Raw genomic sequence first — 25,254 nt, 5'->3', positions numbered from 1 at the left:
GGGGGGAGATGTTGGAGTATTCACACACACTCATGCACATGCAAGCAGACATGTGTGCACAAATGCTGCAGGGACTTGCTTCTCTACTTGGAACCAAACAGTTGGTCCTCCCAACTTTAAAAGCTTATTTTAGGGTTATGACTTGGTTTTAGGTTTAAGTTCAGAATGAGGCTTAAATTGAGGTTTGGTCAGGGGTGGAGTAAATGAAAAATACATGTGTTTGTTTGTAAAAAGAAATTTAAGTAAGCACACTTATAACAAATTATAAACCCTTTTACATGCACACATTAATAAACTGCATGTGTTTACAGGTGCATGATAACATGTATGTAAACACCTTATTCAGGTTTCTGATCTCTGTCTGTCATGTGTGCAGATGCGTCCTTGAGGTAGGAACAATAGTAGGTCATCAGCGAAACAAAGAATATGATGATAAACAATGTAATGATCTATATTGAAATGAAAGGGAAAGTCTGTATGCCAATAGAGCGAGTGAAAGTGTAACTCTGGTAACTTGGAAGTGATCTTGGTTGTCATTACTGGCACGCAGCCGCCCAGAATCCTAGGAATACTCACATATTTGAACAAATCTACACTTCATGATGTAGCCTACATCCAGTGTCCACATGCGAGGAGGTATTGTGTCCTTCATGTAGTGAGGAAGGAAGTGTGATTGTGAAGTGGTGGAGGGTTGTATAGCACATCTGAGTTTCAGTGAGGTGCACAGATGATTAGAAACCTAGATAATATCAGAATCATGTATACATGGATATTAATAATTTATAAAGTATATCAAAACTTGAGCGCTCAGTGTCAGACAAGAAAAAAGAGACAGAAGAAGAGGGAGAGAGAGAGACAGAGAGAATGAGAACATTGAATAGTGTCAAAAGGCCTCTGCAGATGGAAAGTTTACTGCTGGGGACACACCAGACCCAGTAGAGAAAAAAAAGAGAAGAGAAAAAAAGACTGAGGAGGGCGGGAAGCTTGGAGAAAACATTCACTCATTTTCCAGAGAAAAAGAGTGTGAGATGGAGAGTGAAAGAAAAGGAGAGCTGTGGGAGGATAATGAGAGTGGGTGTGTCCTGCTCTGTCTGTTCCCTCCCTCCATTATAGAGAGGTATAGATGGTGCACGGGCAGCTAGAAGTCCAGTCCGGTGAGCTGCACTAGTCCTGAGAGCCACAAGCTCAGAGAAGTAGTCCAGCATTCCCAGAAACACCCAGCCCGACTCCTGCAGCTACAGCACAAATTAACTCAACCTGTTAGCAAAGATTCATTCAATCAGCGAGGTGACGCTAATTGACAGCCTCCTATTTCTGTGTCTCACGCTGAACTGAGCTCATTCAGATCACGGCAGCTTGTTACACCTAAACTCAGAGCCGACCACAGCAGAGATGATGATTGGGATGCACCAACACTCACACAGCTTTCTGGTCCTTTTCCTTGTGGTCTTCGTTGCCGGGATAGTTCTCTCTGGCCCCTCAACTCCCCGCAGGAGCAGAGGTAGGTAATGTTTGCATCAGTGTCAATGTCTTTCACTGAGAAATCATCAGGAGACACTATTGAATGCATGTACTGTATTTGTTGGTCATCATGGTCTTCTCCCTTTTGTGCGTGCCCTCCCAAAGTCTAAAATCCATGCAAGTAAAAGTGAACTTTATGTGATTGTCTTTCTATGTTAGCCATGTGATGCACTGATGGCTTTTCTATGGTCTTTCTCTGCCTTCTGCCAAATGCATGCTGGGATACACTTGTAATAACAATATCATATGTCAGATGTGCAGAAATCCCCAAATACACATACAGAGCAAAAGTGGCTGAAGTATTCAGTTAAGTAACACATTTCAAGTGCTTATCCTTGGACATCATTCCTCCTTTTATATTGATATCTGCTTAACATACCATTATTACTAGTGACATGTGTTTATCATATTTGGCTTTTAATATAGAGGAGGGAGTTAATTCCAGTTTCTGATTTTATTTTAGATCCTGTTCCAAGGTTTTGTTTGAAGAGCAATGCACCATATTTTTTATTTTCGTCGAATTGTAAAGAAATGAACCCCATTTTTGTATTTTTATTATATGAATGTCAATCTTATAGTTCTTAAGTACGTATATTAAATTATTCATATATTTTGTGACTTCAAGTTATTAAAGCTATTTTGTTCCTGCACTGATGCAATAAAAGCAGTACATATTATACACATAAACTTAAATAGATTCAGTAGGGGATTTGAAAGGGTTCATATTCAATAAGTGGATTTGATTCTGACTATTGAGCCCTAATGGGGCGGCTGTGGCTAAGTGGTAGAGAGATCGCCTGCCAATCGGAAGGTTGGTGGTTCGATCCCTGGCCCTGCCGTTCCGTGCCGAAGTGTCCTTGGGCAAGACACTGAACCCCGAGTTGCCCCCGATGCTGCGGAGTGTAAATGTGTGTGAATGTTTACCTGATGAGCAGGTGGACACTGTGTCCAAGGCAGCCATAAGGCTGTGTCCAAGGCACACATTCATACAAGGTTGGCACCTTGTATGAATGTGTGTGAATGGTGAGTGGTTCCTGTACTATGTTAAAGTGCTTTGAGTAGTTGTTAAGACTAGAAAAGCGCTATATAAAAAAACAGTCCAAACAGTCCTAAAAGGAAAACCAGCTTTCCTCTCTTGAGCCACCTGTCAGGCTTTCAAACTGCCTTGATTAGAAAGCACTGTTTTTATGATCCCTGTGGTTTATCCATATTTCCCTGAAATGAGCTGAGCAGACACAGTGAAATAGGTCAGTTAATACTCACAGGTTTTATAAAAGTGTTTCCAGGCTGGGGGTCAGAGGTTAGACTATAGACTACCTGATGGGATGGCTTTCCTGGAAATGTGCCCACCAAGAAGATAATCTGGGAATTATTTGTATTCATTGCCTTAGGCAAAAGTATTTTATTATTTCTTTTTTTTCCCAAACTTATTACAGCTCTTTATTATGGATTGTTATCAAACCACATGCAAAGATTATTTAAGATTAAACACAGACAGTGCAGTAGACGTAGCATTTCTGGCCAGAGCTAACCAAATTAGTCCAGAATGTGTTGAGATTATCACTGCATCTTTGCGTCATATAAAACATTAACAAAAAAAACATAGTTTGAAGATAACCAGATACCCCCACGTGCAGTGTTTTCTTCTCCAACATCCACAAAGGAAAGACAGACTCACTTATATCAGATTAAGCCTCTGTCTGATTAGGATTCTCACGACATTCTTGGAAAACAGCAAATTTCCACAAATTGTTTTCCATATTATCTCACTACACACACGCACTTGCATACACACTTAACTCTGTCTTTTCATCTCTGACGCTATGCTTTGCTACCATGCACTATTTTGTTAAAATGAGTTAAACTTGGGCATCCCTTTGAATACTTTTGATGGTAGTAAAAGTGATCTGAGGTGATCAGACTGGAGTCGATATAAAGAGGTAAGCACAGTGGATTAAAGGCTGCTTGTAACTTGCTGGCTGAACTTGGCTTGCAGACAAATCTCAGTGTGCAGCTTTGGGAGCCAGATGAAAGGAAACTCTGGTGTTTTTGCTTTGGGAAGACAGTTGAACGTCTGTATCACTGTTCTTCTTGGACCAAGGCCCTGGTTTTAGAGTGAAACATGTTATGCAACGAGGTGTGTTTTCTTTCTTATGTCAGAGATACTATAGCATAAGACACACGTGTCAGAATTGACAGCTCTAAGCAGTGCTAGATGATCTGTACTTCTCAAGGCTTTTAATTCCCACTTACATGTGCTCATACTCTTTGTATTACAAGAAATGATTTGCCACCCCACTTCAGGACAATATATGACCCGGAAACTGCTGCTGAGCCAGACAAAACATGGCCACATGTCATGTACAGATTAATGAGAAGGAAATATGGAAGGAGAGAAAGATTAGAGGACAAAACAGATAAATTCAAAGCACTCTAGGAAATTGAACAAGGATCAAGTTGATGGAAAGATGGTCGCTGACACATATAGGACGGCAAAGATTGAGTGAAGGAAGAGAGGGATGGAGCGCCACAGAGGAGGGGGAAACAGCTGTTGCTCCGTCGAATTTGACAGGTTGGATATATAGTGTGAGAGTGGAGGGACCAGCATGGTCTCCGCCAAGGTGGGGGGAAAATGATGGAGTATGATCCAAGGCATGGCTCTCTCCTGCTGGGCTGCAAAGTGAGGCCAGAAAAGGATGGGATCAAAGACGCTCCTGCTGAATGACAGTAGACATTCAGAGGGCTGAGTAAACCCGGTCTGCAGGCTTGGGATATTCCAATTAGAGCTAATATATGTCAGTTCAGTCATTTGTTCACCAGCTAAATTATTTCAAACCCTCTGTGCTCTGGCTGGCACATGACTCAGAGACATTGTCACACTTCATTGCCTTTAATGAAGGTGACTGTTTCACCAAGGGGCCATAAAACATCCGTCTCTGTCTATACAGAACTGGAAGCCAAGTTTTCTCTCCCACCTTTCCTCTTCCAGGACAAAACCTGAGAGGCTAAAATATTGTTCACCAGAGCTGCGTAAATCACTCAGGGAGGGTACATCTTAAGTCATTTTAATTGATTCTATAGACGTGAAAGTGTGATTATATTATGTGTGAGACTATCCTCATTTTGTCATGGGTATTTACAGTCTCTAGCACATCTGTGATGTTCAGCTGCTCAAGACAAACTGACATGACTTGTTTGTGTTACTTCCACATAAATTACCACATTCAATTATACAAAGAGCGGAAAAGTTCTTTTCCATAGCACATTTTGAAAACAAAACAAGCCTTGTAATCTCGATCCAATGTTTTTTTCCCTCTTTTTTTAGGCTTTCAGATATTTATAGTTCATTAGTTCGCACATCAGAATTAGTGGAAAAGTCTTGAGATGACCTCAGTGTATTTATTCTCTGAGTGTTTGCTTTAATGCAATCCTCCTCATCTAGACCAAGAAAGGAGAGAGACAGCGGAGCATGAGAGAGCTGCCAATAGTGGAAATCTGTGGTTTGATAATCAGACAGTAAATCAGGACTCGTTAAGGCCTAAATATGTTTGCACGTGCACAATGCACATTATTTTCAAACACCAAACACACAGAAATATCATGTTGCACAGCAGTTCAAAGTAAAGTGAGTGTGTTATGCTGACAACCCCATTAAAATACTCCCTTTCCCGGAGGAAGATCCATCATTGCTGATGAGATAGCTGCTCTGCTGAGGCAAGATTGAGTTTCCAGTTTAAGGGTGTTTCTGCTTTTCAGGCCAGCAGGATTAAATCCTCTGGCTATTAGTCCAAAACAGGATGAATACAACGGTGAAATGTTTATTGAATGATGTGGCATTATTTATTGCATAATCTGACATGTTTATTGGCTGACTCCCAGTGTTTTGATGGATTTCGTACAGTAATCATTGATGAATTGGTTATGTTCTCTGCATGAGTGTGGCAGACTGCTTATGTCATGAGTTTTAAATGATGGAATAAGTTTTCACTATGAGATTTACAGTATATTATCTTAAAGGGTAACTATCTTTCTTTTTTAACCTGGACCTTATTTTCCTATGGTTTTGTGTGTAAGTGACTCATAGGGACAACAATCTTTGAAATTGTTCCAGTATAAAGCATGAATGCTGTAACTGGCAGCCACAGACTGGGCTGCAATGTAACCGTATGGGGCAAATGTTTAGCGTCAGTTTGGTCCACTAAAAGGGCTGTTTTTGCCACTAAATGACTCAAATTATCATTCTACGTGTCTGACAACATTATGGAAGGGATCTGTACATAGACAGACCTTTTTAAAACCTCTTTGAGACCTTTCTGTTTAACCAGAAACAGCTCTGAGGTCGCTAGCGCTAAACCCACAAGACTCCATTTAAAAAAAACATACTTTTAGCGTGTATAGAGCCAACATATCACATAACGTAAATCTGTAAATCTGTAAACTATGTGTTTATTTCAACCAAAACTAGAGTTCTGATGGTTGGAAAAGTGGAAAGATGACCCAAAACAGCTTTTCATAGTTTTATTTTGTTTCTGTCGACTTTGAATGAAGTGTATTTTAAGATGCTAAAATTACTGTTTATTTACATGGAGTCTGGTGGCTTTAGCGAATGCAATTTCGCGTATATTTTTATGTTTAAAAAAAGGATCTTACTCTTTAACAGAAAGGTCGACCTCCTTAGAAATCCTTTCCAAAATGTTGTCAGACACTTAGAATATTAATCTGAGCCTGTCAATGGCAAAACAAGCACTTTTGTGAACATAAATACAAGCTGGACAATTCCCCTATTAACTTATATTGTAGCTTGTTTCGCCGCTGCCAACCGCAGCGATCTCGCTTACTACTGGACCAATGTCAAAGTTTGTTGTTCCCATCAGTCACTTAGGCACAAAAACATAGGAAAATAGGGTCCAGGTTGAACAAAAACACTAGTTACCATTTAAAGACCATGTAAGTATGTGAGTGGAAATGACAGTCATGTCTCCAGAATATGTCCCCATCTCTCCGTGACATACAGATTAAATTATTTTAAAACACAGATTTACTGTTGGCTATGTCATGGCATAGTTGGCATATTTGCTGCTCTAAGCATTTCCCTATGATTGGTTATGAACACAGACAGATTATGAGACAATTGGCCCCTGAGCTTAGACATGTAAATGGGGCTCCGCCCCTCCGACATAAGGGAAAGACCCATAGATTGAAATAGGTTGTTTTGCGTCTGGTTGTGGTCATTTTGTATCTCTTTTTGGTTGTTTTTCTTGGTGGTTGTTTTTTGTCTAAGTGTGGTTGCTTTGCATCTCTTACTTGTCATGTTGTGTCTCTTGGTGGTCGTTTCATCAACGTTCCAACAGAAATGTTAACAGTCACTTTAAACAGAGGCTCTGTTTCTGCCTGGTAGGCCTGTTCAGTAATCCATCCATGGTTAGTAAGGGTAAGATTATGGATTCAATTATACATTCGTTACATGTCTTTTGATGAGGTTGTAAATCTTCAATGATCAAATTTATTTGACTGTGTCAGAGAGCAGAGCTGACATCAGGAAGAATTTGGATTCAAATAATCAATCATTATTTTTCCTCCCTATTTATCCACATAAACACACACAAGATGGCTTTGCAGATTTTTTTTTATTCTGGAAAGCTAAACGTCAATAGTTTTCCTTTGTACTGTAGTTGATTGATTATCAGGGCTGTGACTGGATTTGTTCCTAAAGCTTCATTCATTTTGCTCTGGAAATACTGATAAGTCTTAACAGTCCCTAAGCGGTGTGTGAGCCAAATGGCCGGGCTTTGGACGGGTTGTTGTAGGACCGAGCCAGTGCTTGCTTGTACTGGAGTTTGAAATGTGCTGCCAGAAGTTTCCTAATGTTTCATACTCTCTGAGCCTCTCTCCCTCTGAACCAAGCTCCCTTGTGTTTTATTGGAAATATTGATGGAAGAAACAAAACAAATGCAGTTTTGATAGGAAACACATAGCTGGAAAATCCTGAGGGTATTTTTTCAAATCCAGGGCTTCCCCCTCTTTCACTGTCAGTGTCTGTTTTGGCCTCTGGCAGCTGTTGGCAGTATTCCTCATGCAACGTTCCACTATTTCATTTAATGCTGAAATATGAGCCAAGGACATGCTGTGGAGAGTATCACGTACAAGCCATAATCCAGGCAGAAATTTCAGTGTTTTAAATCTCGAAGACTAAAGGCCGTTTTATGCTTCTGCGTCGAATCAATGGCGTACCCCCGCAGACCCCTCTGCGTCTACGCCGGACCCTACGGCGTAGCCTGACGTGCACCTCTCGAAAAATGTAACTACACGTCGCAGCGACACACGTCGCAGCGACACACGACACTCGGCCGTGGCTTGGTAGCGTTGCATTTCCCCCAACTCATTTCCTGGTTCTCCTTCTCCAAAACAACATGAAAACAACGAGAGGGTTAACTTTTCCTGCTGAAGATTCTCACTTTGGTCAGAAAACACAGGGGAGACACTTTGTTTCTCTCACTATGCCTCTAGAGTTGGTACTCGCTCCAAAGCTAATCGCCGTCACTCTCTCACTTCTCCCTCGCTCTATCACCCACTCCCCACACACACACACACACACACACATGCCGGCTCGACACACACACCAGTGCACAAGTATAAACATCAGGCCACTTACATAGGCTACGGTGAGAGCTCTGCGTGGAGCCTCTGCACAACCATAAAACAAGCTTAAGATATATGTAGGTTTAGGCCCCCATAGACTCATTTGTGATTTTTACTGCGTAAACATGATAGAAACAGAGGATGGAATATAATTGACTTTATGAATGTTAATTCTATTTGGATTTAAAAAGGGCTTGAATTAATGTATTAAGACTTGCTTTATATGATAAAAACAGAACTACCATGTAGTAAAAAAACAGGCTTTAATTAACAAAACTGTATATATTACCACTGTTCACCGTTTATCATCCAAGTCTGCACTGGTGTGGTTATTGTTTTGCATTGGCGAAATGTCATTAATCTAACTTTTGGCCCAGCTGCACTCATCTGAGTTTTTTGATGTTTATTAGCACATCTGTTAGAAACTGGCTAACTGTTTAACGCCCCAGTTCTTGGATAATTCCAAAGACCACATAGCAGAGGCAAGTGATAAATAAAAAAGAAAAATAAGCAAATGCATTTCTTCTTTGTACTTTTCAGAGTTAAAAGTTAATATAAGCTAGCAATACTTACAGACAATAATGTTTCAGTTTGTTTGGAAGGTGACAATGTCTAATTACATTCAAAGTTTCTTCCAACTTGAATACACAGCTAATACATCCATCATAGCCAACATAGATTCTTTTTCATGGGATTTACAGACACTAAAAGCTACCTCTACTGCACCATGCAAATGCCTGACAATAATATACAAGCTTTATGTTTTATCAGGTTTCCCCACTATTATTGGCATGAGCGTTCCCCTTGACCTTTGCACTTTCAGTGACCTTAGCAAGCTCAAACTCTCCAATACTACCAGCAACTAAATTGAACTTTCTATAAATTCATGCAGGACACAGAAGTCACACGCCCACTGATTGAATTATCATTCCCATCAGACACACACCAATCACAGCCGACCTCAGAACAGGTCGTGTTGGCTTTGGTTTATTATGAACCACCCTTTGATGCCTGTACTCATCAAATATCTGTACCCAGGCTCTGCTGTAAAAGTCAGATCTGGCAGAAGATGTGCAGTTTCTGAAAAAGTGATGTTGATGTGTGTTTTTGTGTGTGTGTTTTTGTGTGTGTGAAAGAGAGAGAGAGAAAGAGGCACACACACACACACACACACACACACACACACACACACACACACACACACACACACACACACAGCCTATCCAAACTACACAGATTTCTAGACATGAGCTCTCTCTTTCTCTCTCTCTCTCTCTCTCTGTCTGTCTGTCTGTCTGTCTCTCTCTCTCTCTCTCTCACACACACACACACACACACACACACACGCACGCACACGCACGCACGCACGCACACACACACACACACACACACGCTTGTTCACAGATTTTGATTTACAATAACAGCATGTGCATTTCAAAAGGCATTTCTGAGTACAGGCACATATTAAACCCACTAACACCCCTAAAAGATTCAATGTATGCCGATTATGATGCTTTTAAGTGGCAGGTCCTTTTTATGTGTTCTCTCTGTAAAAGTAATTTTCTTATCCAGTTAGAAACCCAATAAAAAGTGTTATTAGGTACTTCTTCTTCATTTGTTGTGCAAGCTTAATAAAATCCCTATTACTATTACACCTTAGCAGAATTTTAACCAGCAGCAAATCTGCTTTGACTGCATGGACTCCCTGAGTGGACGTCTGAAGTGATGGAGGACAGAAGTGTTATAAACTAGATGTAACTATGTGAGGTCTTCCTCACAAACTTTTCATTCTGCTTTAAAAAAAAAAAGAACTGGAAGAAGAGAGTTTTTTTTAGGGTTGTTTGTACTGCACTTGTTGTGCTGTATTTATTTCCTGGTTGGTGTCTGTATGGATTAAGTCTCACTTATTGTGACATTGTTGTATTTGTGGCAGTTGATATATATTTCGAACTTAAGTTCTACAATATTAAACTCCATTTCCCATGTATACTTGCATGAACAAGCACAGGTGTGCTCTATTTGATGTCATTAGAAGCTCTGAGACTCCTTTTGTAAAACATTTGCCATGGTGAAGGTCTATAATGACTGAAAGCTTTGTTCAATCTTAAAATACTTGCATTGGACTAAAGTGTGCAGAAACCTTTACAGGGCCTTCTTGCAACTTTTTTTGTTTAATGGAACAGTTGTGTCTTCTCCTGTCTCCCCAGTGCGACGTCAGAACATGAAAGTCCGTATCAACGCCACTGGAGACACCATCGTGATGACGTTTTTGCGTCCCAACCCTGACACCAAGCTTGAGGGTTACATCCTGGGCTACGGCAGCAGCATGTTCTCCAAACAGTTCATTCAGCTGCCTGAGAACGGACAGCCGTATGAGACTGAGTTTGGTAAGAATGGCTGTTGATGTGTCCACCTAGAGATGAGGAACAGACTGCTATTATGCACACGTGAATTGTATTTTGTATTATACTTTTTAGTCATGCCTAAAAGAGAGTGCTTAGAGGAGCTATAACCTCTAGTTTGCTCCTCTGCTGTGTTTAGATGCTGAACCCAAGTACCTTATCGCTGTGCAGCCCATCCCAACCAATGAGGTGAAAAAGCAGTGCACAGGTAATTCTTCTACAGGAATGTTATGAAAAAAATGCATCATCAAGGTGATGTGGTAAAAATTAGCACTTGGGATTGAGGTGGACATGGAGGTAAAAGTATAATTTGTTCTCAGGTAAAGTGGAACTGCAGAAGCCACTACACCTAGTCATTGGGTCAGTGACCCCCACCTCAGTTATCTTGTCTTGGGGGACCCTTCTGAAAACTCCCTATGAAGGCAACGTCATGAATGACTGTCTAGAGGATGGGTGAGATGCATTAACACACACATTTTTAAGAACTTAATTGTCATGCAACAGAGCAGGGGTTTTCAAAGTCAAAGTCTGACACTGTGGATGGATTAATATTCTTCTTTCACCACTGTTGAACATGTACTGAACTAAATAACTCTATTGCCACAGAGCAAAGATGGTGAGACAGTAGTCCAGCCTGTGCACACAGGTGTGCACCCACACAACATGTGAACCCAGATTTTCATCTGTTTAATAAAAAAGAAGCCATTTTGGAACGATTTGATCGAAAACAATCCTAGTCTGCCTTTTGGAAAAAAACTCTTCTTGGTTTTATGTCCATGTCTATGTATATGTATTAGTTTGTATGTGTCTTCTGAATGAAGGGATAGAAGCATGCATCAGTTATTTTGTGGGAAGAGTAGCACATTTCTGTCATAGCATCAAAACATTGTATCGTGATTGTGCAGTTCATGCCAGAATATACAGTGTTAAACTGCACTGGAAAACTTGAGATAAACATTTTTTTGCAAGGAGTGCATACATTTATTTTTACTTTTATATGAGTTGTTAAGATAAATTCTACTGTGACATTTAAGTATTTATTGTACTATATATTCTATTATATGGATGTCTGAGTTTCGTAATAGATGTAGGTTATCTTTATGTTCTGTTTTTGCTCTGTCTTCGGCTCAGACACTACACAGTGCGTTATCGTGAGAGAAACAGGAAGTGGAACTACCAGACCTGCCCAACTAGCGACACGGTCATTGATAACCTGAGGCCCAACACAGTCTATGAATTTGGTGTCCAGCCCAACTCTAAAGATGGCACTGGAGTGTGGAGCAAGCCAGTCATTCACAACATCTCAGGGGGCATTGAGGGTATGTCTGATGTTTGTTTTTCACATGATATTGTCGCTCAAACCACAACTAAAACTGTACTCTTGCTACAGCTGTTGCAAATAGGAAAAAAGTAATCCAAGTAAAGTAGATCCATGCAATATTAATCACGTGGCCAGAAATAGTTTCTTTTGTTTAAATATGTATCTTCAAGGAAGAAAAAGGCCAGATGCTTATTTAAAGATGTGCCTCTGGCCTTCAGAATAAGTGGGAAAATGTTTTTAAACAGAATTTGTCACCAGGATTTCTTTGGACAAAATTATAGTTGGTTGATTTAGAAAAACCTGTGTTTTGTTGTTCAATGTTACACAGCCCCTAAGAAAGTATTGCTTCATGTTGTTTCTGTTCTTTTTTAGTCTTGATAGTCTAAAGACTTTGTGTATAAATGTGTTTCATCATCATCTCATTTAGGAAACAGCTCTTTTGCTAATTTAGCAGTGTTTTCATGTGACTACATGATGGCAGCAGGAGATACTAACCAGTCTTACTGAATCAAAACCATCTTGTAGTTAACTTGTATTAAGACACTACTGAGGAACTCTCTCATTCAGTCTTCCAAGATAAAATGTGATTTGAGCAAAGCATGTGGTTTTGTTTAGTTATTTCACTTTATATGTGATTGTTTTCCTTACTGATTTTTATCTTGTGCCATATTTTCTAGAGAAGGCCATCAGGAAAATTTTTTTCATTATAAATAATATTATGAATCTGTATTGTTTAATATTTTCTTACAACAGTGTTGTATTGTAATAAAATAGTGTGAGTGCACTGAGACTGCATAGGTACAACTCCTCAACTCAAAATAAATACTTTTGGGAACAGGGTGTATATTTGGAACAGGCAACAGGCTTTAGAGTCTGTGTTGTGCACTTTAGTGAGCTTATGCTATTCTCAGGGTTGTTTGCCTCATTAGTTTTCCATCCAACTGCTGAATGGAAACGGCACCAGTGCAGCCAGGAACGGCCAAGCCAAGAGAGCTGTCTGTAGCTAGCTAACTTCTTGGGTGGAATTAAAAAAAAAAGAGATGTGAAGGAAGGATAAAGGAGGAAGCATAACAGTGCATAAATATGAGTTGAAAGTAGAAGGGTGGCAATGATTTACTGTCAGTGGAGGGCTGATGTGTCACATGGCCCTACCTCTGCACTCGTAAAACATCACAGCTGTTGAGAATCAGCCACTTGCCCTTGCAGAGGGAAACTTCAAATAACAAGCTTCTCAGCAGGGACTTTGCCAATTTGAGATGGAGTAGAGGGCCTAAGACTTATGAAACACAGACCCATTTCCACCTGGTATTAAAATCTGATCTGAGTGATCTGATCACAAGTGGACAGCCTTACGTAAGTACCAGGTGGAAATGCGGCCACAGAGAAAGAGGCAGAGAAAGAGATTGAGGTCAAATGCTATCACCTAGACTTGTTGTGATCATTACAAAGACTAATGACCAATTCTCCCCCTTGTCTTTTTGTCTTTCACCCTTCAGAAACCTTTAACACCAGATCCACACTCCTTCCCCTTTCCTCCTCGTCATGGTAAGCCAATAGAGACATGCGGCTTTTGGGCTAACCCACTGAAACCTTTTTAATACAGATGCCGAATTGTTGTAAGATAGTATGATTTATTGCTGCACAGAAATGTTTTTCAGCCCTTTTCACTATCCCCTGCTTTAAGACTCATAACTGGAACATTTTTAACTAGAACCTTTGATTTATCACTTTTGCAGGACATCATCATATCCAGTCTATCTTTTTTTTTTATTCACAATTTTTATTTGCTGGGCACACATTTTTTAAACTGTGTGCCAATAATAACGGGCTTAGCACAAAATACACCACAAATCAAGATAACAAAGAGACCAATAAACACCAATCTGCCACAAAGTATGTTCATTTTTAACTATTTTTCATCAGTGATGCAACCTACTTTACCTTTGAACATGGCTATAATCAATATTGGGTTACACTTTACTTGAAGTTTTCTACATAAGAGTGACATGAAACTGTCATAAACGTTTATGACATAACGCTTCTTTTAGTAAGTGTAATTCGGTTTTGTCATGACAAGTTATGGTTAGGGTTCATGTTTCATGACTGTGTCATGACAGTGTCATGTCACTCTTATGTATAAAACTTCAAGTAAAGTATTACCCAATATTGTTTAAATAACAATAACTCAAATGAGTAATGTGAAATGGGTAATTTTTAGTAATCATTATCAACTCAGCTCTATGGTTTCAGCATCTATCATCTCAGTGTTTTAGGCTCACAACTTTAACTATTATGATTTAAGTGGGATTTATGGTTCTGCAGGAGCTCCACGCAGAGCTTACACCACAGCCTACGTAAGTGGCCTGAGGTTAATACTTGGGCGCTGGTGTCTGGGTCGTTCTAGTGTATCTCTTTAAGAGAATAGTAGATCCATGTGTGTATACTGGGCAGTATGGGGAGATGTACAACGCTACAAAGCCACAGCCAAGCGTCGCCGCAATGTGTTTTCATTTTTTGAGAGGTGTGCGTCAGGCTATGGCGTAGGGTTCGTATCTACATGTATCTACACTTACCTATGGCGTGGATTTAACGCAGGACCATAAATTAGGCTTTACTCTAACAGTTCTCATCAGTGTAATTTTCAGCCACAACAGGCAGCTGTTTTCAGCCAAAAAAATCCCAAAAAATCCACTGTGTACACTACCTGCTCAGCACCAAACAGCAGACACATAAAGTTAGCAACTAGCTGGTGGAGTATTTAGCAGTTAAAAAGTCAGATATTTTTCTCAGGAGTTGGTGAAGCCCAAACAACAGAGCTAAAATGACAATGAATAATATTCGACTCATCATCATATCAGCTAAGGTGATAATATGTTAATGTTGTATTTACAGCCTGTATCCACGGCCCCCATGTGGCCAAAGAACCTAAGATGCCAGGTTCAGATAGACTAGGAATAAACAATTGATCAACATTGCACATTTTGCTGATAGGTACAATACAAAAATATAATGCAGGGGGCATTGTTTCATCCAAAACACATTTTGCTGTTGTGAAGTAGGTGCATGAACATAATTCCTACATAACTCTTTTTTTCAGGACTATGAGGACATCTTATGTGTGACTCCTTGACTTAAATCTCTCCTCCCCTGTCCTTGTCAGTTCTCCATAACAGGACCCAGGGCAGACTGCCCGTCTCCCAGAACACAGCCCCAAAGACAACTCTTGGTAATGACTTTTCTGACCTAAAGAATTCAGAGGTCAGAAAAACCTTATCTCTGACCATTCTACCTGACGTATCCCTCTATCCTGCTAATGGTTTACTACACATACACAATTTTTGTACATTCTGCAGGACATATAGTAAATACATTTCTCCCGGGTCTACTAACATACACTATATTTCTCAGCTCCCACAACAACTACTAGACAGGAATCTCTGCTGACCCATGGACCCACCCTGCCTGTGGTCACCAAACGGCCAATCGGTAAACAGTTAATCATGGTACTTTTTGAAAAAGCTTTATGGCTCTCATTGAGGCTGTATGTAGTAATATACTTGACAGACTATAATTGAAAATTCTGTCAATGCTTTACACTGTCCTTTTGAAATTAGCTGCATGAGTAAGAGTAGCATGCTCTGAGTGGGTACAGTAGCTAGACCCTCCCTGTGGAAACCGATGGTGTCAGCTGTTTGGGTTGTATTGACTGTAAGGTAGGTGGCCTTGGCTGCATGGCAATTTAGCAGCAATAAAGCTTGCTTCTTAATGACAGTTCCTAGGTTCTGTTGTGTATGTCGAGTTATTTTTACAGTGACTGATTTTCGATATATATCACCACAATTTTATCTCAGAACCCTATTAGGTGCTGCTCGGTCAAACAATGCATTTCAGATCATTCATATCTCAAATATACAGACTGTATTTCTAAATTCTGTGACTTCCTCTCGTTTCTTCTCGTATAACCTTCATTACCAACTCAAGCTTGTATCAGTCCAATATACTATATATGTTAATATGTCAGTTTTTTCTTTCAGTTTATTTACAGTATGATAAATTTATCACCATTTTTGTTGATGACTATGATCGATGCAGCGCAGGTGATGGTGTGAAATCTGCATGACATAACTGCATGCACATGACATTCCTCTCTTTCCTGCAGGAATTTGTGCTTTCTTCCTTTTTTGTTTTATCCTGTCCTTGTGTGTCCCTTTCTCCAACATTTATCTTGTATTATATTTGCAAGTAACCTTAATTCTTATGAATAAAGCTAGAATGTTGTCCTATAAATGTGAGGTTCCAATTCAGGGCCTGGATACATCTCAATACAACCAAATAGACCTGTTCAATTTCTAAGGCTCCTTCAAATGCAGCCTGAATTTGAAAGGATGCAACTGTTATATTATTTGCAACCCTCATTATCCCACTATCAATTTTGCACCAGTCAGTTATTCAATGTAGCATTGATCTGTTGATTTGGAGGATCCAGTCCCTGTATTGAGATGGCTATAGTTTCCATTTCCTTTTGATATACAGAAGGCAATACCAGGAAATAATCATTTGGCCAATGTTCCCTGTTCTTGGTTGGTTGGCTAATTCAACTAAATTGGCCAACAACACCCAAAAACAGAGGTATTTTCAACATTACATGGCTGTAAAGTTGAGTAGAGGTACTAAATGCCTCAAATGCAATGTTATCTGTTGCTTTCTTTGCTTTCCAGCTGTTTCTCTGTCTCTCTCTTTCTCTTATTTTCTGACTTCCTCTTTTTACCCTCTCATTCTCTTTCACTGAGGTGAACATCTGATTGAAGATTGAACAACCAATTAAGAATGGTCCATCAAAATCCCACAGCAAGCAATCAATCAGCAACTATTAAACCCTCATGTGATATAGCCTCTTAGAGGCACAGCCAATGGATTTGGATGGTTGTCGCTGACAGGCATCCTGGCCCTGGTAGCTGAGCCTTTCTGTAGTAACACGGCTGTTACATTTCAAATACCTCCATATGGTCGGCCTTTGAAATTGGACCCTCCTCTATCTGACATGTGCCAGGTAGAAGTTACTGTGTAACCTGTGCTTTATTCCAAGATTAGCCCTATGTGTTCTCAGGCCAGTAGCTGTTGATCTAAATTTCAGCTGTTCCCTAACTACCTTTATGTCTTGCTTTTATTATTTTCTAAACAATAAAATAACATTTTTTTATTTTAATTTGGAAAAGAATCTTTTTTACAGAATATTATACAGTATTTGAAATTTTACAGCGCAGTATTGTGGCTTCATGGCCATATTTTCTCTCTCTCGCACAACCCAGGAGGAGGAGACCTTTCCACATCTGTCTTGCCTCCTTTGATGGAGGTCCTTTTAGTTCCCAAGCCCCGTCCTCCACTACACACAACCACCATGGCTTCTGTACCAGTTCCCCATACAGATGTAGAGAAACATGGAGAACATCCTCTGAGACAACATCCCCAGTCACAACCTCATTCACAACCTCAACCAAACCCCCTGCTCCAGCCCCAGTATCAGCCACCACCACAGCCAAATCCCCAAAGACAAAAATATCAAATGTCATCCCAGCCCATACCCCAGACCCAACCGCAACCCCAACTCACATCCCAACCCATACTCCAGACACAACCCCAACTCACATCCCAACCCATACTCCAGACACAACCACAACCCCAACTCACATCCCGACCCATACTCCAGACACAACCCCAACCCAAATCCCTACCTATACTCCAGACACAACCCCAACCAACATCACAGCCCATACTCCAGACCCAAACTCAACCTCAATCCCAACCAACATCCCAGCCCCAAATCCAGACCCAACCTCAATCACAACCCCCATCATCACCAAAGCCACACCCCCAGTCACAGCCTAAAACCACAACCCAGATCCAGGCTGAACCTCAAACAACACACCAGCCCAAACACCAGGCCCAACCTCAAACACATCTGCATACAAAGACCCAGCCTCAAGTTCAAACACCTCCCCAGCCCACACCCATGGCACATCCTCAAACACCTCAAACAACACTACATAACGTACCGCAGACCCAACAAGCACTGCCAAACCTACAGCCCCAACCTCAACCACAATTTCGATCTACAACTGAGCCACAAACCCGAACACAACCTCAACCAAAGACCAACGCACAGTCTCAGCCACAACCTCCACTAAAAACCAATCCTGAGCCTCAACTAACCACCAAGCAGCAGTCTAAGGCCCAACCAACACTTAAACCAAAGATCATCCTTTTCCGACCCAAGCTCAAAACACAGCCTCAACCAAAAAGTCAACCCAAGCCCCAGCCACCACCTAAAACAAAAAAGCAGCCAAAGCCTCAACGACACCCTCAACCAAACAAACTGCCCAAACCTCAACAAAAGCCCCGAACTAGGGACCAACAAGAACCTCACCCAAATATTCAGCTGTGGCCCCAAACAAAACCTCCAACAAAGACCCAGGGCCAACTTTTATCTCATTCTCAACCCATTGCCCAACAACAACCTTCACCAAATGGCCAGACTCAATCCCCGCTTGAACCTCCTTCCAAGCCACAACCTCAACCTGGGCTTCAGTCTCAGACCAGGACCTACTCTGATCCCACCAAGGTCACCCCAAGGCAGGCAGTCTCTACGGGTAAAGACCCTTCTTTTTGCCATCAGCAATCCACATAATCAAGTATTAAGACCTGATCTAAAGTTACATTTTAAAAGGGGCATATTCATTTAAAAAAATTGTATTGAGTTTTTAAGGAAACGTTGTCAAAACCAGAAGGTGGTAATAAATTCAGCAGATTTTCAGGTAATGTTGATGAGTTGCTACAAAAACATATCCTTGCAATACATTTTGTATTTAGAAACTCCTCCAAACCATGATTAAATGTTCTAAATTGGTAGTGAGAGACAAAGAGACAGAGAGTCCATAGTGTATATGGACTTTCATTTTGTTTTGCCAATGTGCCATCTAAATTGGTCCTCCAGTCAGAGTTCAGCATTGTCTGACTACATGAAAGATTTTACTCTTCATGGATATCATGGTCACAACAAATACCCTTACTAGCTGCATTGATTTAAAACCAACAATAATCCCCTTGTCCATTATCTCCATTATGCCCCCTTTAAAAGTCAAAAATATATTCATAATATCTTAGATAAATAGTGAGTTTTCTTTCATACAGCTCCTAGTCCACCAGAAGAGGGCAAGCCTCTACCAAGACCTGCCCTGGCTACAGAGAAGGCTGGTAGTTACAATCAGGGTAAACACCATGACAAGTTTGTCCCATTACCATTTCTGCTTTCGTCAAGTCACATGGAACCCAGTGCTTTCAGTTGTACTTCAAACCACTGGATGATGTCACTGCTTCCCCATTTCCATCTCCATCCTACGCCTCTACTACACACCCCACTCCATCATTACCCATGCCACCCTGTGTGCTTCCATTTTCAGCCCAGCACACTCACCCCTGCCCACTCACAACCAGAACAGACTGGCTGGCTTTCAATCTCATTTATGTCTCTCTGTCATTTCATTCATTGTCCACTCTTCCTTTTCACTTATGTGCTCTATCATTTATTCTATCTAGGTAAAGATGTCAAGCTGTCAGAAGTGGACCATCTCTAACCTCCCAAATTGCCTTTCTGCTCATCTAGGTACTGGCGTCCTTAGACCATCCATTGCTGAAGTTCCTCGTTCTCCCATTAGCTCTTCAGTTCCTCTAGCAGGAAAAAACACCACGCTGACCAGGACCCGGGTTCCTCCTCATTCCACTCGTAATAGTGGCAGACCAGTTTCTCCATCCAAGACATTCACCTCCTCTCACAGCTCCAGCACACCTGGGGGTAATTGATAACTCACTTCCCTTCCTCTTATTTCCTCTTTCCAAGTAGCTACCTCAGGTTATCCTCACCTGTCAGCACTATCTCACTCTCTCCTCTGCAGCTGTGCATCTACAGAAGAAGGAAAACAAAACGTATGGCTCTTGATTTAGCACATGATCTGTGTTCGAATGCATATAATATACATTTGAATACTTGGCCTTGCTCCTTCTCCTGCTCAATCTTCGGCTACACCTCCTCTTACAGTCCATATGTTCTCCACGCTCTTCCACATGTGCTCGGTGTGTATTTCACAGTTTTACCATGAGCAGCAGTGGCGTCTCTGGGGTCAAGATCGTTAACATGATTTACGGTCCTTCTTGCTGGCCGGGTGGGAAGTCTGGCCACAGCACTGGCCAGGACACACCACATTTTACACCAAAAATTGCCAAGCCAAGCACTGTGCAGACAGTACAGTCGCCACAGCCAATCTCTTTTTCTTTCTCTCTCTGTATTTCTTCCTCTCTCAAACACACCCGCACACTCCCCAAAGAGTTATGGAAGAATAGAGTTAGAACTGTCTAAGGATAGAATTTATGTTTTAAAGTCATTGCAATTCCATTTGTATATCCAGAACATCTGTAAAATCAGGTTAAAGACACAAACAAGTCTCCCGCTTCATTTCTTACTGACATGAGACATTAAGAAAAGTAAGAAAATAGTATGAAAGATCTTTTCTTTCTGACTTTCCTTGTATTTGGTATTTGTTTGTCACAGTGACAACATCTTTTTTTAATAACAAGCCTTTTTCTCCCTCCAACAGCCGATGGGGTGCATCATAGGGGCAATGCTCTTCCTAAACCTGTGGTGTGGTCCGGAGAGAAATCTGGTAAAGACAAACCAAGATAATCACCTTTAAGCGTCCCTCTCCTAACCTAAGAGGCACTGTTATGTCCCATCCCACACAGTGCTTTTCTCACAATTCTTGTCTTGTCTGTCAGTATGATGTTTTGTGTTTGGTTGTGGTCTGTGCTGTCCAATAGTCCCAGTAGCTTACATACATGACTGAGACTGAAGCCATATATAATTCTAATTTTGGCATATACCTGTCCTCTCCACATTGTTTAGTCTATCGCACATATGGACCTGAAATCAGAAAACTGGTTTGAATTAGTTTGAGAATGGCTTAAGCCTGCTTGTTGTGAAAGGTGAATGTGGTTTGCCCTTTTTATTTGGTCAATCACATTGTTTCCATTCTGCCAGGCAGGCTCAGTTAATTAAAGTAATTGAATCCATCTCAAGTAGTAATACAAACCATGTCTGGACCACATGTACGTATTAATAGTGACGCCCGCCCACTCCTTGTTGTTTGGAGTTGTAAAGAGAGGTTGTGCTTCAGTCCCATGTCACAGCTGGCGCGTGTTATTTCTGGAAACTTTGACAGTTTCAGAGGTCTTCAGGGAGTCACATGGCTCACTGGAAGCAACTCTACAGAAACAAATAGTCATTATGCTTGCCACCCTGCACACACATCCAAGCACAAAACTCCTAATGACTGTTTGTACCTTTTCTAAAAAGACATAACCTATATGTAGTTCACTTTTCTGGCCCCATGACGTAAATGACACGCAACTACATATTATCGTTATTGCTTCTTATACTACACAGCGCTCTGCAACTTTGTATTGTACATAACAGCTGGTACAGTGTTTGCTTGTGCTGTGAATTAGAGCATGTCCTTGACAGTTTTATAGAGCTCAGTTTCACATTGGCATTTCAACTGGAATTTGTTTCCAAGCTCTGCTTAGTGGACTGCAGGTATGTAATGGACAGTGTCCCTCTGAGTATGTTGATTGATTGCATCTATTTTCAAATTTTTGAAGATGAAGTTATCTGACAGAAACCAGCGCTCACACCACTGGTGCTGTTTTACATCAACAAACTGAGTCTGAAGCCTTCGGCACTTTAGAGACTCAGCCTGCTGTTTGAGGGGTTTTGCGACTTCAAACCAAACACACCCGCTGTAGAAACTGTAGAACGCCGACCAGATCGTATCATATGCATTGTAGACATATTGTTGACATGTCTATCGGTGGTAGAATAGAATAGAATACACTTTATTCATCTTATCACATTACATCACGTAGGCCCTGTTCTCGTTTCCTGTCCAGTTAACCATGACATCACTCTTTTGAACTGGCAGTCCTTCACTTTACGTACCCCAGTCTTTTGTATTTATATATCTTGAGACTGGTATTTAAATAACTTCATCACCATAGTCTGTGATTTTCTGTATGAACATATGTTTGCCATTAGCTTTCAGTTATACCATGTGTGAGTCAGAGGCCCGTCTTGAATGTATTCTCAGTGTTAATCAGTGAGCCTTGTAGGCAGATGTTGTTTCAGTTTGTCTTGATAGCCTCAACTCTTTTCTTTTGGAGATGCCAGAGATCACTGATTCATGTAGACTCGGTGAGGTCAGCTCCAAGAGAAATGTTTTTGAGTTGTTTTGGCCTCAACAATTTGACAATTATAGAATTTTGTTGACAGATTGACCACTAATGAATCTCTGAGATAAGAAAATGTCAAATCGCAAAGGGAGTGCATGCACTGGAAATGAATCACAACAGTTAAAATGGATAATGTCTAAGCAACTCGGATATGAAACGTGTGAAGGAAATTGCATTTGTCAAACCTCCCATGTTTAACTACTACCTCTAGATGGATAGGTAGATACTTTATTAATCCCAGCGTGAATTACCACTGTTACAGCAGTTTAACAATTTAACAAACAAAGATAATGTGCAAAAAAATGGACATTATGCTTGTTTAACAACATTAAATCATTTTACAACCCTAATGTTAAGATATCTGAGATTGACAGTTTATAGCTAAGGTGTTTTCATTACAAAGCCTTGCTCTTCCTTGTGAATATTTATCCAGTTCACTGAAGCCAATTCATTTCTTGCGTTCATTAAAGCAGTTTAAAGTGAAACTGATCTGGTCTTCATCTCATAGCTCGGCTTGATCTTTATTTTTTTCTCCATGGTGCAGGAATGTAGTGGAAAATATAATGGTCAAACAGCATCAGATCCAAAGATTATTTTACAGAAGGGAGCCAAAGTAATACAAAGAAGTTGTTGGACCTGCTACCTACTTGCCTGTTTAGGATTCACTAAGGTTTTTTAAATTCCTCAGTTATTCTTTTGGGGAGTTTTGGGTGAGTGGTTAAAGCACCGGTTTATAGGCTCAAGATTTCTAAACACTGGCATGGTTTTCATTAGACAAAGACCATGGCGGTGCTCTGTGGCAGCACTTCACAAAGGGACTTTTCAGCATTTCACATGCAATCTGCTTGGCTTTTATGTGCTTTATTGTTGCTTATATATTATGTCTGTGTTTGTACACTCTTTTTTTGTTGTTGCACATAGTATTACTGCGGTCTTCTGCCCTACTAAATGAATTTGAATCTATAAACTTGACATTCTTTAATCATTATTGCACTATTAAAATAACCAACAACACTTGTTTTCAATTTTGTATCTCTTCTTTACTGCTAAGCACCTGTTCTGTTTCAATGTGATTTTTAATCTGAAATGGACTCTTGTTTCCCACAAGTCCCTGCAGTCCTGCGTCCCTCTATTTCTGTCAACAAGAGTCCCAACCTGGTGGGGGAAACTAGTGACCACGGTGAGGGCAACAGTGATGGCTGCACTGACCACTAAACACTGCTGCACCTTGTCCTGTATACTATACACACAACAACAAGGCACAATGACCCAAGGCTTACTTGCTGCATTGAAAGTGAACTTGAAACAAAATAAGCTTATTTTGTTGACTTGATTTCTTTTGACATGATTTCTCAATGAGCATCACTTATTTTCCCTTTCAACCCTAAAACCTGTCCATCTTGAATTTTACATGTTGTTTTGTTGTCTGAATGAAGCTATACTCCATCTTTATAGCCTTGCTAGCGTGAAAGCACTCTTGTTTGTTTATCAGTCCCACATGAATCTGATTTATTCAGCTTTAGTTCCAGTACACATTTTTCCACAACTCCAAGTAAGTCTCGGCTGCCTCTACACACTTCGTTGTAGTTTGAGAACCACTGTTTAAGCTATTTTCTGCAAATAAAAAAGTGCTTATAAACTCCCAAAACAGCTTTCAGTGCAACAGCATTCATCTTAACCTGATCTTAACATTACAGCTCATCTCAGCGTTCTTGTTGCTATGGCTTTCTTGGCTTTTTTTTTTGACTTTCATACTGATCTCTCTGTCCTCACGTTAGTTTAGTTATGTGTGTGTGTGTGTGTGTGTGTGTGTGTGTGTATAAGGTTATGCTTCTGACCATCTTTGGTCTCAGCAGATGTATTCTGGCGGACCTTTTTCCTCTTTAAAGAGCACAAGAGATATTACTCATCAAGCAATCTCTGATCTTTCAGCAGCCAGCAAAAAGGCCACCGAGTTCTTCAGTGAGGATGGCCAGAGCAGATGGATCACAACTGTGTATGACTATGAGTCAGATGATGAGGGTGAAGAACTGATCTCTTCTCCGCCTCTTGCTGCACTCTGTCCTCAGATAAAGCCATGGACCTGAAACAAGGAGACAAGGAGTCCATCTTGAAGCCATTCTCTCTGGTCACAGCCAAGCCCAAGCAACAGCGCAGACAGCAGCAGACAACCACCTCTGCCCCGGCAGTAAACAGTACGAGTAACACAACTTTAATGTATCTTAGGAGGAACTGTATGACTCATAGTCACAACTGCTTTCATTACTGAAGGCAATTGAGTATTTCCATGAATGTGAGAAATTCAAATTGCCTAAGAAAATGTGATTGAAAATGTTTTGTGACTTTGAGTCAATAATGCACTTGATAATAAGAGATATTGGTGATGCAGCTTGCAGGTGTGTACAGTAGTAAGGTAGGAAGAATGAAAGGAATATTAAGAGGCAGACAAAGAGCCTGAGCGCAGGCCAAAACAGGTTCTGGGCTGGCTGGTTTTTGAGGACAGAGAGAGCTTCCAGGGACTGCTGGCACATCAAACTAATCCCAACTCCTTTCTTCTGTTTCGCTATTCAGCAACCCGTTTTGACATAAATGAAAACTCCTCCATATTCCGGCCCTTGCCTGCGTCAGAGGTAGACATCATGGGCAAGAAGCGCTTTGTGGGTAAGACTTCTTAATGGCCGTTTTACATCTCCACTGCAGTTTTAAAAGCTTCATCACTGAAATCATCAGCTCGCTTACTCGATACTACTGCATGAATAACCAAAAGAGCGTGCATAAATGAATACCTGCCATTTTTATTGTACACGTCTACAGCTCCCCATGTGATCTACAAGACCGATAAGAAGCCAGATGAGCCATGCTCCATCACCTCCTCCCTCTCTTACTTCCCTGACGAGGAGGGAAGTGATCAGAATGTGACTGGTCCTCCCCGCATCCCTCCCTCCAACCTTACTGTGGTTACTGTGGAGGGCTGCCCGTCTTTTGTCATTCTTGACTGGCAGAAATCTGACAACGAAACCAGAGGTACGATAAATA

The 25,254-nt window shown here is 40.8% G+C and overlaps 1 protein-coding gene across 1 annotated transcript in view; it reads left to right on the top strand.

Annotated features, from left to right (window-relative positions):
- The first annotated feature begins 1,125 nt into the window (after positions 1 to 1,125).
- LOC120570135 (target of Nesh-SH3) overlaps positions 1,126 to 25,254 on the top strand; it is a 29,605-nt gene continuing 5,476 nt past the window's right edge. Inside the window, exons 1-16 of the mRNA XM_039818368.1 lie at positions 1,126 to 1,501; positions 10,368 to 10,547; positions 10,702 to 10,770; positions 10,883 to 11,015; positions 11,694 to 11,913; positions 13,380 to 13,428; positions 15,044 to 15,109; positions 15,292 to 15,369; positions 17,193 to 18,530; positions 19,072 to 19,149; positions 19,544 to 19,732; positions 20,532 to 20,597; positions 23,327 to 23,398; positions 24,288 to 24,413; positions 24,790 to 24,879; positions 25,033 to 25,242. Of these exons, the coding sequence (XP_039674302.1) occupies positions 1,393 to 1,501; positions 10,368 to 10,547; positions 10,702 to 10,770; positions 10,883 to 11,015; positions 11,694 to 11,913; positions 13,380 to 13,428; positions 15,044 to 15,109; positions 15,292 to 15,369; positions 17,193 to 18,530; positions 19,072 to 19,149; positions 19,544 to 19,732; positions 20,532 to 20,597; positions 23,327 to 23,398; positions 24,288 to 24,413; positions 24,790 to 24,879; positions 25,033 to 25,242 (3,073 nt within the window). The 5' untranslated portion in view covers positions 1,126 to 1,392. The remainder of the gene's footprint in view (positions 1,502 to 10,367; positions 10,548 to 10,701; positions 10,771 to 10,882; positions 11,016 to 11,693; positions 11,914 to 13,379; positions 13,429 to 15,043; positions 15,110 to 15,291; positions 15,370 to 17,192; positions 18,531 to 19,071; positions 19,150 to 19,543; positions 19,733 to 20,531; positions 20,598 to 23,326; positions 23,399 to 24,287; positions 24,414 to 24,789; positions 24,880 to 25,032; positions 25,243 to 25,254) is intronic.

The sequence above is a fragment of the Perca fluviatilis genome, chromosome 12, assembly GCF_010015445.1.
Source record: "Perca fluviatilis chromosome 12, GENO_Pfluv_1.0, whole genome shotgun sequence".
NCBI classification, from domain to species: Eukaryota; Metazoa; Chordata; class Actinopteri; order Perciformes; family Percidae; genus Perca; species Perca fluviatilis.
The sequence above is the reverse complement of the archived record's forward strand: the minus strand, read 5'-3'. Positions and strand labels throughout refer to the sequence as shown.